This window comes from Zootoca vivipara, chromosome 5, assembly GCF_963506605.1.
Source record: "Zootoca vivipara chromosome 5, rZooViv1.1, whole genome shotgun sequence".
Lineage (NCBI taxonomy): Eukaryota > Metazoa > Chordata > Lepidosauria > Squamata > Lacertidae > Zootoca > Zootoca vivipara.
Window position 1 is genome coordinate 82,772,989 of NC_083280.1, and position 16,133 is coordinate 82,789,121.

Below are 16,133 nucleotides of genomic sequence, written 5' to 3' on the forward strand. Positions count from 1 at the left end.
AGAGAGTGCCTTTAGCACAATCAGCTCTTCTTGTTTTTGTTGTCAGTCTCAATTCAGCTGTTGATTACTGAAGAGCCCAAAGTTGGCTACTTGTCCTGGAGCCAGATTCAATCCCACTGGTGTTGGCAAGGGAGGGAGGGAGCTAGCGCGTAGTCAACCTGAGCAGTTTGTTGGTAGAACTGGCCAGGAAAGAGGGAGGACTTGTTTTCTCTCGCTGAGAGCATTTCCCTTTGCCACCTTAATGTAGGATAGGCAGGAGGCGGCTCAGTAAACCGCCACTCATTACCATGACATCCTGAGCCTTTTTATGTAACGCTACATTATTCTTGCCCACTGTGCCATTTGTTGGCATGTGATGGGTTACAGCCTTGCCTCATTTGGCCTTTCTGCTGAAGGATTGGTCATCCTTTCCCATTTAAGTAGTCTTGCATTGGACAAAGTACTTGTTGCTGTCTTTGTTCCAAATAATTACAGTGACCAATGCTGTTGACTTTTTTCTTTTGCTGTACGACCATTTGAGGTTAACGAGACAGAAGGAGAGAAGCCCTTCTGTTTAATTACTTTTGGATTCGTGTGCTAATCTCTTTCCTCCGTTTCCAAACCTTCCTCTCACTGTCGCCAGTTGATCTCCCATATGGGTATTTCTTGCTTTTGTGGCACCAGCTGCTTCTGCGGAGGTCTGCCAGGTCCCGATATGCCTGGTGGCTGTCATCTGGCTGCACTGATGAGAAAGGATACACAGTTTTAATGGTTGACATTCCTTTTTCAGTATGTGACTCAAGCCAGGCATCAGGCCAGGGACCTTGGCTATATGGAGGATCTTTCCCTCTGAAGAGACCTGCATCCCTGAGGGAAAGGGGTATTAAAAAAACAAAAAACACACCATAAAACCATCAAGCTTTTAACTGTCCAGCAGCCTGGAGTAGTGGGAGTGGGTGAATATACACAACCACAATGGGGTATTGAAAATCTGGGGTTTGTGGGGGTCGTTGGGATTGCCACTGCAGTGCAATGCTGTATCTTAGGGAAAAGCTTACACCTTTTTAGGATACTCTCAAGCTTTTAGGGATGCTTGAGGAAAGCTGTACATGTCTTCCCTTTTTTCGCTTTATGGACAGGTACACCCTTGTGTAGATTGAAAAGGAGAATGGCACTTCTGGGTTTCATTTCCTTTTGGTAAAAGTGGTGTCACTCATATGAGTGGGAATATGTACAGATGGATGAATGTATTTGGGGACCAGTTGCAGACATTTTGTGTTTGGTGAGGGAGCATGGGTAAGCCAGAATCCTGCTCCAGCTAAATTCCCCTGCCTGGTTGCCAGGAGGAGAGGGTTGTAGCATATTTCTGCTCTCCCAAACTTCCTTCTTTGAGCCTTTTCAATCTCCCCAGTCCTCCAATTTCTGTAAGGAGTTACTTCCAAGAGCTGGAAAAAAGACTGTTGTTCTGCACCTTGATTGCCTATCTCCAGCCTATCTCTAGCCAAGTAGCCCATCTCTCGCTCATTGCCACCTTGGTTGTTTGTAAAGGTAAAGGGACCCCTGACCATTAGGTCCAGTCGCGAGCGACTCTGGGGTTGCGGCACTCATCTCGCTTTACTGACCGAGGGAGCTGGCGTACAGCTTCCGGGTCATGTGGCCAGCATGACCAAGCCGCTTCTGGCGAACCAGAGCAGCGCATGCAAACGCCATTTACCTCCCTGCCGAAGCGAACAAGTATTTATCTACTTGCAGTTTGACGTGCTTTTGAACAGCTAGGTTGGCAGGAGCAGGGCGGGTGCTACTACCGAGAAGGCCCTCTGCCTGGTTCCCTGTAACTTGGCTTCTCGCAGCGAGGGAACCGCCAGAAGGCCCTTGGCACTGGACCTCAGTGTCCGGGCAGAACGATGGGAGTGGAGACGCTCCTTCAGTCTATGTTTGTCTATGTTTGACAAAGATGCGCATAAACTGATTTCTGAAAACCACATAATTGCAATTTTACCTTCTGAAAATGTCAGGTAATGCTAAATAAAAATTAATAATGATATATACTAACTGCTTAACAATCATTTTTCATGATTTCTGTGCAATTTAACACACATTTTACTTAGTGAACAAAACTAAATTATATGAATTGAACCAAAATATATCTGGAAGTCCCCAGTCATGTTGCAACTTCTTAGTGCCCCTCATTTTTGAAATTTGAAAGCTGAAAAATTCAATACGCCCCAGTTTCAGCCCCCAGGATATTCTCCTGGCTTGTAATTGTCTTGACACTGCCAGCTGTTAGTTAAGGCCCACCTGGATCAGAATTCTTTGAAATTGTGCTGTTCTCACAGTGACCATTTATGCTGCTATACATAAAGTCAAAAGGCTGTAAGTAGCTATAATAGGATAGGATGTAATAAACACTTGTTTATTTTCTTGAAGCAACATTCTTCCTCTTTCTTTTCTATTCTGAATAAATGTAGTAGAATTTGACTGTTAGGGTCCTGGATGCATTTGTATGGAAACTTCCAGGATTATTCCTAGTTCCTTAGTTTATGCTAAGTAGGTGCGTGGATGTGTTTGTGTCTAAGGCTGGATGCTATCTCTGCTTCAGAGCTCTCCTGTCCAAGATTAGGGGTATAAAGGGGAGTGGTGGCAGCTGACTTAGTCTTCGGTTTGACTGGCCTACCTAGACTTGCAGTCATGGAATGAAAGGAACCAAAAAAAAAGCCCTTTATCCTCACCCCATCCCTTCTGCTATTTGCCATAGGTGATGAGGTGAGTAGCTGTTTTAGAGAAAGGGGGATTGGGAGATGGTAGGAAAACTTTTAACCTTGCTTGTACTTGCTAACTGCATATCCCTTGTAAATTAAGCAACATGGTTTTTTTAATCTGTAAATTTTTATCTTCCCCACCCCCCACAGGGTCGACTTACAGCGTACTGTCCATAATGCCATCAGACTCTGAAAGCAGCAGTTCTCTCAGCAGTACTGGTAAGAACCGTGCTTGTGCCTGTGGTGTTGTGGTTGTTTGCTTTGTGTTGCATGTTGATCTTGAACAGATTTATCTTCTTGTTCATAATACACACAGGTGAAATAGCCGAGAACTTTGTTGGAAGTGCAGTACTTGTTCTTGCACAACTAGGAGTGGTGATGCCGCACATTGTATTTGTTTGGGGGGTGGGTGGTTAGGGGAGGATCTATTTTTTAGTTCCAGGATTGTGTTGAGGCATGACTAAACTGCTTCTTGTGCAACGGAACACCATGACGGAAACCAGAGTGCACGGAAACACCGTTTACCTTCCCACCGCAGCAGTACCTATTTATCTACTTGCACTGGCGTGCTTTCAAATGGCTAGGTTGGCAGAAGCTGGCACAGAGCAACGGAAGCACACCCTGTCACGCGGATTTGAACCGCCAACCTTCTGATTGGCAAGCCCAAGAGGCTCAGTGGTTTAGACCACAGCACCACCCGCGCTATATTGTAAACCCACCCAAGAACCAAAAACATGAAGGCTTTGGACAAACTTGGTAGCAGTTGAACTATGCCCTGCTGCTTAGTGGTTCTCAAAGAGTGTTGGCCTGGTTTACGCTTTCTGAGATGCCAATGAGATGTGAAGAGTGATTCTTTTTACTTTTATGCATATATCTTCCCCCACTGTTGTGCGCCTCACCCCTGACCCTTGCATAAGTAGTTTTTTTTAATCACATCATTCTGATAGAAATGGCAGGAACAAGGACTCTTGTTTTGCATTTAGGAGCCAAGGTCACACAGTGAGATACCTTTATTTAGAAGCAAGAACCCCTGCAACTCTTTCCAAGGTTCTCTGATGCCCGCCAGACCTTATGGCCTTGCACTTCCCTTGCTAGCCATGTGTTGTAACTGCAGGCACCTCTCAATAGGGATACAAGGTTGAGGCAGACACCACAAATGCACATGAACTGTAATCACAGTGGCATAGATTACAGTCACAGAAGCTCAGGTTACAAGTCGGCTGAATTTTTCCAGTGGAAGAGGGTCTTAAATACAATCCATCAAACACAAATATGTCTTACAAAAAATGGTGGTCCTTATTTCATGGTTTCCACCTCAAGCACACCTGGTGCAATTCACAAAGCTCTTGATGAGTTGTATTGGGTGTGCTTGAGACAACACCTGTTGTATTTGTGCTGTTGCGAGGAATTCCATTCAGGGGGTTGAATAATAGTGAGACTGGAGAAGCCAGTGTAAGTTGCTTTTTCAGCTGAATTTGGAGTAACCACTTGAAGCATCTGTTGTGTTGAGCTATTTCAGTTGCTTTGGTTTGATTTGCTCATTGCAAACAGCTGAAAGTATGTAAATTTTGATAATCTGCTTTGCAATGGGGGTTGAATAATTTTGATTGCAACTGTAGTTCCAGATTTGCCAGATTTGTGATGAGGGTTGTCTTGGAAATGATGGTTCCACTGTATATGTCATGAGGGAATGCCAAATCATATAAAAGTGGCTGCCAGGTCTATTCCTTGTCGAAATCTCAGATTATGCATAACTTGCTCCATTACAGTATAGCTATATTTCAGAGTGAATGGTACCAAGCATCCAGTGTAAGATTTTGAGCTGTTTCCCAATGAGTTGCAATTACTTTCCATGCTGCCAAGATCATACATAAAGTCAGTTCTTTTGACAATATATTTTCATTGGTGTCATCAAAATATTCAGCAACATTAAATTTGGACAACAAACAGTAGTTTCTTCGATAATACTCTTATCAAAATTAAATTCCAAAAGTCTTGCACCAACTGACATGCCCAACATAAATGATACGTACAAAGTTTATTGCAATCCCCCCCCCAAAATTAGGTGATATAGAAGAAAGCATTTTTGATATGTGCAGAGGAATACAGTACCATCTGTGTAGTACAGGTAACCCGTGATTTGTTCGGGGGTTGAATTTTGTGTCATTGCATGCAATGGAGTGTGTATAAGCCTGCCATGCCCCCTTTTCCTGCTACCTCTGGGTTCACAGCAATGCATGCATGGTCATGCATGGTTAGAACCTCCACAAAACAGTTGTTGCCTGTAATTTAAAGGAGTTTTCCCTAAGAAAACTGGAAACATATTTTAAGGGTCATGATTCCCAAAGTTTATTCCTTGGGAAGAATTTGTATGCCAATATCAACTGTTTTGCCCAAACCTGGAAGGAGTTTGGCCTTACCACCAACCCAGTGAAGACCAACATCTTGAGTCAGGACATCACTAGTATTCCACACATCAGCATTGGTGACCACATGCTTGAGGTGGTAGACAGCTTTGCCTACCTGGGTTCCACCATAACCAGCAATATTTCTATCGATGCTGAGCTGGAAAAGTGTATTGTCAAGGTAGCTATGGCAAGGGCCCACCTCCACAGAAGGGTATGGGAGTATGTGATGCTAATGTCCAATACGAACATGAAGGTCTACCAAGCCTGCATGTTGGGCCCATTGCTTTATGAAAGTGAGTCATGGGCAACTTGCAACTATCAAGAGAGATGCCTCGATGCCTTCCACATCTGCATCAGGAGGACTTTCGGTAGCATATGACAGGATAGAATGCCAAACAAAGATGTTTCCCAAGTCCATATTCCCAGCATGTTCGCACTACTGTCTCAGCAATGTCTATGGTGGCTTTGCCATGTCCACATAATGGAAGATGGCAGGATTCCCAAGGATGTGCTCTATGGGGAGCTGGCTTCAGTCACCACACCAATTGGCAGACCATCTCTGTGTTACACAGATGTCTGCCAATGTGACACAAAGGCTAGCAACATCAACCCTACCGTGGGGGAATCTCTTGCAGATGACCGAAGTGCCTGGAGACAGGCAGTCAAATTGTGTATTCCTAGCAATGACGAGGAGAAATGACCGCTGGGGGAGGAGAAGAAACACAGTGGTACACCTGCATCAGCACAACCAGACATCTTCATCTGCCCCAGCTACAACAAAACGTCTCTCCCACATCAGTCTCTATACCTACAGCAGGCGCTGCAACTGCCAACAGTTTTTTATTGGAGGCTGCCAAGTTGGGGGACACTGCACTCTTTGTCCCCAGCCACCATATCTATATCTACTCTTTTCATCCCCAAAGTTCATGGACTTTGTGTGTATAGTACATTGGACACAACACTATGTTGATAAGACACATCCCAGTTAGATGAGTGAGCCTACTTTGGTGGCTAGAGTAGAAACTGGCTACCTGGAAGCAAGCCTGAAAAAGTGACCCACATACTGATTGGTTCTCAGGGCTGAGTGTGGAAGCAAAAATTGAGTTGTGAAACATTTATTTAAGCTGACAAAACAAGCTGCACTTGGCAGCAGTTGTAATAAATATGTTATGACAAATCCAGTTTGTCTGAAAAGAGGCACGTTACCGAAAGGTGGGGGAATAATTTAGAAAATGGAGCTTCGGTCTCCAGGCCCAAGTGTGTTGGAAGGAATTTGATTGGCTGGAGCGAAGGATGGAAATGCTGTGGCATGAAACAGTCAGTCAGGTGGAAAAAAGAAGATGGAGCTTAAAGCCCAGGTCACTTCCTTCACACTGAAGTGAGCTGTCAGATGAAATAAAAAGCCTTTTAGCATTCAGCTAGAAATGTCCTCTGTAAGGAAAGGGATGAGTGTTGCAAATCTTCCCCATCCCCTGAAGCTAGAGGGCTACTTGAAGCATATGCCAAGTCACACTTGACAATGCTAGGAAACCTTTTGTGGTAATGAAAAACACAGGCTCCCTCTTAAATTGAGCAGGGAGAAGCTGTTTCTGGGGGACATCTTAATGAAGAGAAGGGCTCTGGGACTTACTTCAGAATTTCCTCCCATGGAAAAGGCAGAATTTGAATCCCTTTGGCTCTGGTTTGTTTGTTTTATTGCTTTTGTCGCCATTGGCGCTTCAGCTTGTTCCATAAAGCTCCAGTTGTCAGCATTTGCTTTTTTAATAATCCCCAAATAGCCTAGGATTAAGTACAAAATCGATGTAAGAGGAATAGGTAGCTGAAGACAGGATACTGTGCCCAGAGAGTAGGCCCTAAGATTTTATTCTTTTGTCATAAGAAATTCTACCGCTCTGTTATTTTTATAATCATTCAGATGGCACTCAGTGGTGTTCAAGCTTATCTCCAAAGCTACATGGCCTAGAAACTTGACTTTCTCAATACAGTGGTACCTCTACTTACGAATTTAATGCGTTCCGAACGCACATTCGTAAGTCGAAAAAAATTGCAAGTCGAATCCCATAGGAATGCATTGGGAGAAAAAATTCGTAAGTCGAAGCAACCCTATCTAAAAATTCGTAGGTAGAAAAAATCCTATCTAAACGGCATCCAAGATGGCGGACGGAGCTCCATTCGTAAGTAGAGTTATTCGTAAGTAGAGTTATTCGTAAGTAGAGTTACCACTGTATGTTGTGTTTAGATAACTGATTTTAGGGGATAACAAATCAACAAAACCAATTGTTTGTGGAAGCATTGTGGATAGCATCCCAAATGTGTGCACTTGACCACAAGTCTGTCTTCATTGCAGCTATGCATGGCCCTGGCAAATTTATCAGTCTTTTCCGTTGGATTAGCTTGTTCACTTACTCATCTTTTCTGGCAAACAGATTGCTTGATGTTTTTTTTTTTTAAAAAAATGCTATTGTCTAACCCCCTAATTCTGTGCTTGTTTGTGTTTGGCAACAGGTACAACGGGTAAACCATCATCACCACCCCCTGCAGTCATTGATGTGAGGCAGATGAATGAGAAACTGGAGACCATTTTGTTTCAGCTCCGCCAGGTTACCCGTGAGAGGGATGAGTTGAGGAAGCGTCTCGCACTGTCGTCTCCTGGTTCAACCTTTGATGACTGCAGGTAAAAGACTGACACGAGGGCATATTCCCAGGTCTAATGCATGTGCAATTGGGCATGGGTCTTTGGCTCTTTTCCATGGCACAGCTGTTTAAGTTGGGGAGGGGCAGTTAAGGATGCCTAGGATGGCTCAGTCAGAGAGCATGAGACGCTTAATCTCAGGGTTGTGGGTTACAGCCCTATGCTTGGCAAAAGATTCCTGAATTGCAGGGGGTTGAACTAGATGATCCAGTCTTTGTTAGCTAGTGATGTTATCTTTGCAAATTACTTACACCACCAGTGGCCAACTCTGTCCCATGTGGGTACAGAGTATGCTTAATGCATCATTTTTGTTTCATATAACCTTTGGGGGGTGCATGTTTTCTTTCACCTTAATACTTAAAATGTTTGATGTGTATTCATGTGAATCTTGTGTTAAGGTCATGCTCAGCTGAAATCTATCTTTGTGGTAGGCCTAGCCCCAAGCCAAACCATGATTATGAAAGGCTGAAGATTCAGTGCATGAAGGCAATGTCCGATCTGCAGTCTCTACAGAACCAACACACCAAAACGCTAAAAAGATGTGAAGAATCTGCTAAGGAGGCTGATTTCTATCAGTAAGTAAAGGCACACGGTATATGCACAGGGATGTATTTTGGTTTCCTCCTGCCATTACTATGTGTCAGTTAAGCTGCCTTAGATTTTAATGTTCAAAGGTCCTTCATCATAGTTTTCTTATCTCCAGCTTCAGTCAACTTTTAAAATGCCATTATTTTAACATCAGTAGAGAGATAATGTTCAAAGCTTTTGGCTGCAGATTTAGGATTGGTTTAAAAAAAAAATCTTTGAAGATGGAGAGCCAGTTTCTGAAAATTATGGTGGGGAGTATAGGCTTAGCTTGGTGTGGATGACCTTCTCACTTCAGTGAATTGATAATACTTGTCCCCTGCTTCCCCCTTTCAGAACCCTGCTTTCAGTAGTTCCAGGGTGGAGTCCAGTGCAGTAAATGACACTGCTAAGGAGAATTCTCTTAAAGGCAACTAGACATCAACAAAATGCACCACACCAAGCAACAGTGCAAAATCTGGTGGTTTCTAATGGTGGATATTTCTTAATTTAACTTCTTTATCAAATGGAGGAAATGACACTACACATGCTAATTTCTGTGTTTGATGGTGTATAATGGTGGTGACTAAACTATGGTCCTCCAGAGAGTCTTGGAACACAACTGATGATTGGCTTGCTGGCTGGGCTGATGGGGAGCCCAACAACGTCTGGAGAGACACAGCTGTATAGAATGAATAAACCCCTCTGAGTCTGGAGGATTTGCTGTATTTGTGGTGGTTCTTTTATGGGGATGCTTACTCGATAAAGCAACGTTGCTGTTCCGTGTTTTCTGAAATTGCTTTTTAATTGCCATTGGAGCATTTTTATGAGCATTTCCTGTTTATGTTTCTAATATCTGAACAGTACACTGCACAGTCGTCTGCTGAGTGACCAGTCGCAGCTGAAGGAGGACATGGACACTTTGAAGCGGAAGAACAGCCAGTTGGTACGAGAGCACAATCACCTCCAGCAGTCATGTGAGGAAATGAAGAGACTTCATGATGAGGATCTGAAGGAGATAACAGACCTGCGCAGTCAGCAGCAGCAGGTAGCCTCTGCCCTGTTTTTGCCTGCTGAGTTCAGCTTCTCATTTACTGTATTTTCTATTCTTTTTCCACCCCCACTTATTTCTCAAGTGTTTGTTTGGGCACTGCTGGAGAGTGTCTCTTCCATTTCATTTCTTTAACACACAGTGCTTATTTCTTTTCCTTAATTTCCATAGATTTCCTTAATTTCCATAATCCCCCCATTACTACAAGGAGTAGTTTACTTTTGATTATAACGCACACCTAGTTGTGTAAATTAGAACTGCTGCCATTTTCTGTCGCATTACAGTGGGTTACATTATCTTCGGGTTTTGCCATGCGTGTGTATACTTCTGGGTTTTGCCACATGCACAGAAGCGGCGCCTCATGTTGCGGACTTTTCTGGGTACATATGTACCCCTGGAACGAATTAAGTTCGTATCCAGAGGGTCCACTGTAATTTCTAGTAAAGTGCGCTGCTCAGTTCACACTTCTGCTGCTCTTAATTTCAGAGATGTGAAGGATGATGGGAGCTGTAATCCAACAATATCTAGAGCAGGGGTCCTCAAACTTTTTAAACAGGGGCCCGGTTCACTGTCCCTCAGACACTGTTGTGGGGCGGACTATATTTTGAAAAAAATATATGAACCAATTCCTATGCACACTGCACATACGTAGGCTCCCTTGTACCCTTGGCACAAGGGTCCCTTGCATCCTTGCCAGAGGATCTGAGCCAGAATAGACAGGTGCAATTTTTGCGCTCCCATGGGTCTGCGCCTTTTACTGAGGCCAGCCCCTGGGTACACCTCTGCTTTTTAGGCAACATAAAAGGGAAGGATTGGTCTCATTGGTTCCCAAAGGTACGAGATGGGGGCATAAAGAGCTCATTGACCTGTGCAAGTCCCACAAGCTCTTCTGTCCCATTCATTCACTGTTTTTGCTAGGCATCCGAAATGTGAATGTGAACATATTAGTAGTGTGTGAAACTGCCCAAGCTGAACCTCCTGAAAGCACGTGATGGAGTTGATACATGGGTCCAGAACCCCAAATTATCCTCCTGTATCATAGTAGTCAGCTCCTAGGGGCTGAGGTCCCATCGTCACAACCCATAAAATATTTGAGGGAGCCTGCCCCCCGTGTTTATGGGCATTGCCATTCAAATGCTGTGTATGTGTGTGTGCAGGATCTTGTGAACGATTATGCAGGGTGGAGCTTTCCTGACACCCACCCCAATATTTCATTCAAGTTGGCACCCCTGTTCCAAATCCAAAGGAAACGGCCTTTTGCGTGGGTCTCAGCTCTGGCTTTGCAACCTGACCCTTGTAGAGAAAGGGGGACAAGGATAGTGAGGGGTCTCTCTAATTTGCTTCCATTGCTGAAGCATGTGAAGTGTGGGGAACTGGCCAGCCTGGCCAGAGATGGGGAGCAACTTGGGTGGAGTGCGCGTAGCCTCCTTCCACCCGAGCAAGGAACACGGGAAAGCGCTTCAAGTGGAAATGGCACTGGATCCATTGTTCATTTTCGAAAGAGACCCCAAGCATAATTGCAGGGAGGTGTTGATGCATTGGGCTAGTACGCAACAGATATTTTAAGACAATAATGGTGGGTACGCACAGGAAAAACAGCTTAGTTAAAACTCCTCAGTCTTTTGGATAGGAAGGTTGAGCATGGAGATCCAAGATTTGCTAGGTCGTTCACCACCTGGAGCAGGAAATGCACCCGGACAGCTGTTGCAAAGCAGGTGAGATACTTCACTGCCTCTGCCACCATGGATCCCATCTTCCTTTCTTCTTCTTTTTGGAATTTATGCCATAATTGCTCAGCTTGGACATTGGTGGAGAACCACTTCCACTCCAGTCACCTACCTTTTCTGTTTCAACTACCGCAGCACCCTCTATAAACCAGAGGAAACTGTGTTCACTAAGGAGTGTTCACTAGGAGTGAAAATAATAATAATAATAATAATAATAATAATAATATAATAATAATAATAATAATAATAATAATAATAATAATAATAATAAATTAATAATATTGCTTCTATCCTTGTGCATGTGCATAGGCTGCTGCTGATCCTACCCTCTGTGCAGGGTGCTGGTTTTTACTCCAGGCCAGGCTCTTGTTAATGAATGCTGCTTATGGGAAAGTGTTGTGAAAAATCTTTGTCGAGAGCTTTTAAATAAAAATACTCTAATAAGAAACACTGTGAACTAAAGGTCCAAAATCTGGTGCATCGGTTCTGATGCTTTCCCAAAAGTCAAAACTTGGGTGTCAAACATAATCCATTCCGGAAGACGGTTCGACTTCCAAAATGTTTGACAACCGAGGATCAAAGGGAGGTCAACAAAGTCAATGGAGGGGGGAAACAAACAAAAACTCTCCGGAAGCCCTTCGGCTTCCGAAAATGGTTCAAAAACTGGAGCAGTTACTTCTGGGTTTTTGGCGTACAAGAACCAAAATGTATGATAACGGAGGTGTTTGGGATCCGAGGTTTGACAGTACCAATCTTAACCTGGGGCCCCCATCATTTATTTTCATTTGGGGCGGGGTTTGCACCCTGTTTGCTCTCACCACAGTCAATAGCAAAAGAAAGAATCTGCAGCTTCTTTTCTCAGTACAGTATGTCGAAGTGAATTGCGTTGGTTTGGAACAGGAGCTACGAGTGTGCATCCATGCCTTTGTCACTGCCCATCAGGATTAGTCTCATTCTGAATGACGTGGGGGTGGGAGGCAAACAGCAACATGTGCCTTTGTAGGTGCGTTTAGCTTGGTGTCTTTTCAACTCGTTAAAAAGGCACAAGGAGCCTGGTGGCTTAAAAGGACAGAAAGTTGGGATCAGATTACTTCCACTGACAGAGATGGCCACTGATTTTCCCGTGCAGCAGCTGACTGAGTTGTAAGTCTCTTCCTGCTTGCTGTTGCCATGGTGGCACCCTTTGGCCCAGCTCGGATTATTTACTCTTCTTCCTGTCAAGGATTTGAATGGGAGAACTCCCTCCTTGTTAAATTTTCTCTCCTCTTCTTCCACCATTATGCTCATGCCTCAACTTTTATTTATTTCCGTTAAAGAGCAAGCAGTAGAAAACACAAATGTTTTCAGAGATGGAGATGGCTTAGCCTTTGTTTTCTATTTGTTTATTAAGGAGTTTCAGCAGAATTATTTTAAAGGGGCACAAACTTTTTTGCCCCAGTTCCCAGTGGAAGCAATTGTTTCTTCACTGCAGTCTATGCCTCTATCCCCCTTTCCAGAAGCTTCGGTTTTTAAGTGAATTTGCTGTGCCTGTATAAGGCTGAATTGCATGTTACTTGTGCACAAATATTGACACTGTACACAAGGACAAAGTAACCTAAAAAGGGATGCAAAAGTTTGTGTGTGTTTGTACTAAATGCATTTTATAAGCATTTGGTTTGTTTTTTGTATATATACTTGCTGTAGCTCTATTATCACAGATCAAACAGCAACCTCTCTTACAGTGGTGCCTCGCAAGACGAATTTAATTCATTCCACTTGTGGCCGAATAAGATTGTCTTCCATGAACATGGTCTTACAGTGAGTCTGTAAGTTACTGTGGAGGTCAGTTCTGGATCCACACAGCCTTTCATAGTGGGGACATAGGTTTCTGGGCAGGAGTTTATCACGGTGAGGATTTGCCAAACGTGCCTTCCTCTTCGCACGTTTCTCCCTTTCAGTGTAATAAATTAGGTGCTAAACCTTCAGGGTACTGAGTTAGTTTTACTGAAGCTCTTTGGGAAGTTCCTCTTGAGGATAACTTCACAAATTTGCTTGAATTTGCTTGAAGGGGTGATAGGTGGTGGCTTTTCTTAATTACAGTGAGCACACTCGCTATTTTGTCAATGCATTGAAGCCTTTGGTGCCCATTGGCTGAGTAGTAATGATGTCACAAATAAGAATGATGTCACAAAGAAGCTGAGCAATAGATGGAAGCTTAGGGAAAGAGAGCTCAGGGCTGAGGTTTGCTGAAGGAAAGAGAGCCTGGAAGGCTGAAGAGACAGGAGCTGGAGGAATGGGGTAAGGAGAGAAAGAGGGTGTACAGGAGAAGGGGACCCTTGAAGAGGATGCAGAGGAGCCAAGGAAATAATGAAGGGATGCAGGAACTGGGGGAAGAGGAAGAAGCCAGTGGGAGGAGGTGTTTGAAGAAACTGATTCTGTTTGGTTGCAATTGCATTGAAAACAGTTTGGCCTTTCAAAAACTGCCAGTTCCCTACCAAAGCCAAACTATTTCCTTTCCAATAAAGAAATAAAATACTGTGGTGCCTCGCAAGACTAATTTAATTCGTTCCGCGAGTAAATTTGTTTTGCGAAAAATTTGTCTTGCGAATCGTGGTTTCCCATAGGAATGCATTGAAATTTCTTTTTTTGTTCATAGGAAAGCATTAATTAAATTTCAATGCATTCCTATGGGAAACCGCGATTCGCAAGACGAATTTTTTGCAAAACAAATTTGTCTTGTGAGTCACCATCAGATCGCAAGACGCATTCGTCTTGCGAAAAATGAATTGCAGGGCATTCGTCTTGCGAGGTACCACTGTATTTGTGCCTTTTCATATATTCCTTGTGCATGATTCCAATCCTGAGTTATAACAACAGCCAGTATGTAGTCCCATGAAGTTGGTGAGAGATAACGGTGATCCTGAAGAATAATATGCAGTCTGAAATGTAAAGAGGTGGAGTCCCCTCACCCTACCGTAAATTGCACCTCTGTAGGAAGCAAAAACCTACACTGGCTTTCCACACATATATGTTGGTGTGGAAATATGCAGTTACTTAGTTGGTTTGGGGCTCAAACTGGAGCACCTTTTGTTTTGGGTCTGCCCTGAAATATGTGAGTTGCCAACATATTATATATATATATATATATATATATATATTGTTATTATATATATAATAACAATCCAATGGTAAAACAATATCCGAGGTGACCCTTCCTGAATCCCAAAATGGTTTTCAGCCTTCTAGGGGGACAATGGACATGATTTTCACTGCTTGACAGCTTCAAGAAAAATGCAGAAAGCAAAACCAACCCCTGTATATGGTGTTTATTGACCTGACTCATGCTTTCGACACTGTAAATCGTAATGCCCTGTGGACTGTCCTTCTGAAAGTTGGCTGCCAAGGTAAATTTGGAAACATCATTTGGCTCCTCCATGATAATATAACAGCAACAATTGCAGATAACAATGGCTCTCAAAGTGAACCATTCACAGTGGGATCAGGTGTTAAACAGGGTTGTGATCCTACACTTTGTCGAAAGGAAACTCCCCACCGGAGTAGAAATCATATATCGAACAGATGGAAAGCTCTTCAATCTGAACAGGCTGAAAGCAAAAAGTAAGGTTACCATAACTTTCATCATAGAACTTCAGTATGCTGATGACAACGTAGTGTGCGCACACTCAGAGGATGACCTCCAAACCATCCTAAATATCTTTGAAGAAGCTTACAAAAAGCTTGGCTTATCACTCAACATACAAAAAACCAAAGTACTGCACTAACAAGTACAAAATAACCCCTCCACAGCGCCACAAATCCAACTCAGTGGTGTAACGTTGAAAAATGTTGATCACTTCTCCTACCTAGGCAGTTACCTTTCCACAAGGGCCAACATTGATGCCGAAATCCAACATCGCCTGAGCTCTGTGAGTGCGGCTTTCTCCCAATTGAAGTGCAGATTGTTTGAGGACCGGGACATTCGCAGGGAAACCAAAGTGCTTGTTTACAAAGTTATTGTACTACCAACCTTACTATATGCTTGTGAAACATGGACCACTTATAAACACCATCTCCAACTCCTCAAAAGATTCCATCAACGGTGCCTCCGAAAAATTTTACACATCACTTGGGAAGAGAGGCGAACTAATATCAGTGTACTGGAAGAAGCAAAGATCACCAGTGTTGAAGCAATGGTTCTTCAACATCAACTTCGTTGGACTGGTCATGTTGTGCAGATGCCTGATGATCATCTTCCAAAGCAACTACTCTATTCTGAACTTAAAAATGGAAAGCATGATGCTGGTGGTCAACAAAAGAGGTTTAAAGACTGTCTCAAGGGCAAATCTTTAAAAATGTAGTATAAACACTGACAACTGGGAAACCCTGGCCTGCGTGCGCTCCAGTTGGAGAATAGCCTTTACCAAAGGTGTCATGGGCTTCAAAGAAACTCGATCTCAGGACGCAAGGGAGAAACGTGCTAAGAGAAGCACGCTTAGCAAATCCACACCGTGATCAACTCCCGCCTGGAAACCAATGTCCTCACTGTAGACGGACATGTGGATCCAGAATTGGCCTCCATAGTCATGCGTAGGGGAGCTATTAGGGCCCTATTGACTCATCTTTGATTTATAAAAAACTTGCTTTATCATTAAGCTTTGGGTGAATGAGGTGGGTTGGCGCTCCCCTATAAAAGTAGACCTACTTGGGCAGGAGTTAGATTTAAGCCTGGGCACATGGTGCATCTATCTTCTTCCAAGCAAGCAGTCCATTCCTGATAAGGGACAGTTCCAGACTGTTCCTATTTTTGTGGTGGGATTCAGTCACTGACTCACACAGCCAAAGTTGTTCTTGCACAACAGTGCCCCCCACCCCGCCAAAATCAGACTTTTCAAAGTAATAGGAAAATGCTCTGGGAAGTGTGGGGTGGCTTAACACAATGCCATCCTCATCGCCTTGCAAACTTTGTACAGACAA

General features: G+C 43.6%; 1 protein-coding gene across 4 annotated transcripts in view; it reads left to right on the top strand.

Annotated features, from left to right (window-relative positions):
* The window catches only part of DLG5 (discs large MAGUK scaffold protein 5), a 103,845-nt gene that overhangs the window by 42,961 nt on the left and 44,751 nt on the right, over window positions 1–16,133 (top strand). For 2 of the 4 annotated variants that reach the window (XM_060275014.1, XM_060275015.1), the window contains exons 2-5: window positions 2,889–2,957; window positions 7,652–7,820; window positions 8,237–8,413; window positions 9,267–9,450. In XM_060275014.1, coding sequence (XP_060130997.1) covers window positions 2,889–2,957; window positions 7,652–7,820; window positions 8,237–8,413; window positions 9,267–9,450 — 599 coding nt within the window. The remainder of the gene's footprint in view (window positions 1–2,888; window positions 2,958–7,651; window positions 7,821–8,236; window positions 8,414–9,266; window positions 9,451–16,133) is intronic. The other 2 variants (XM_060275016.1, XM_060275017.1) reach the window with 1 other exon arrangement.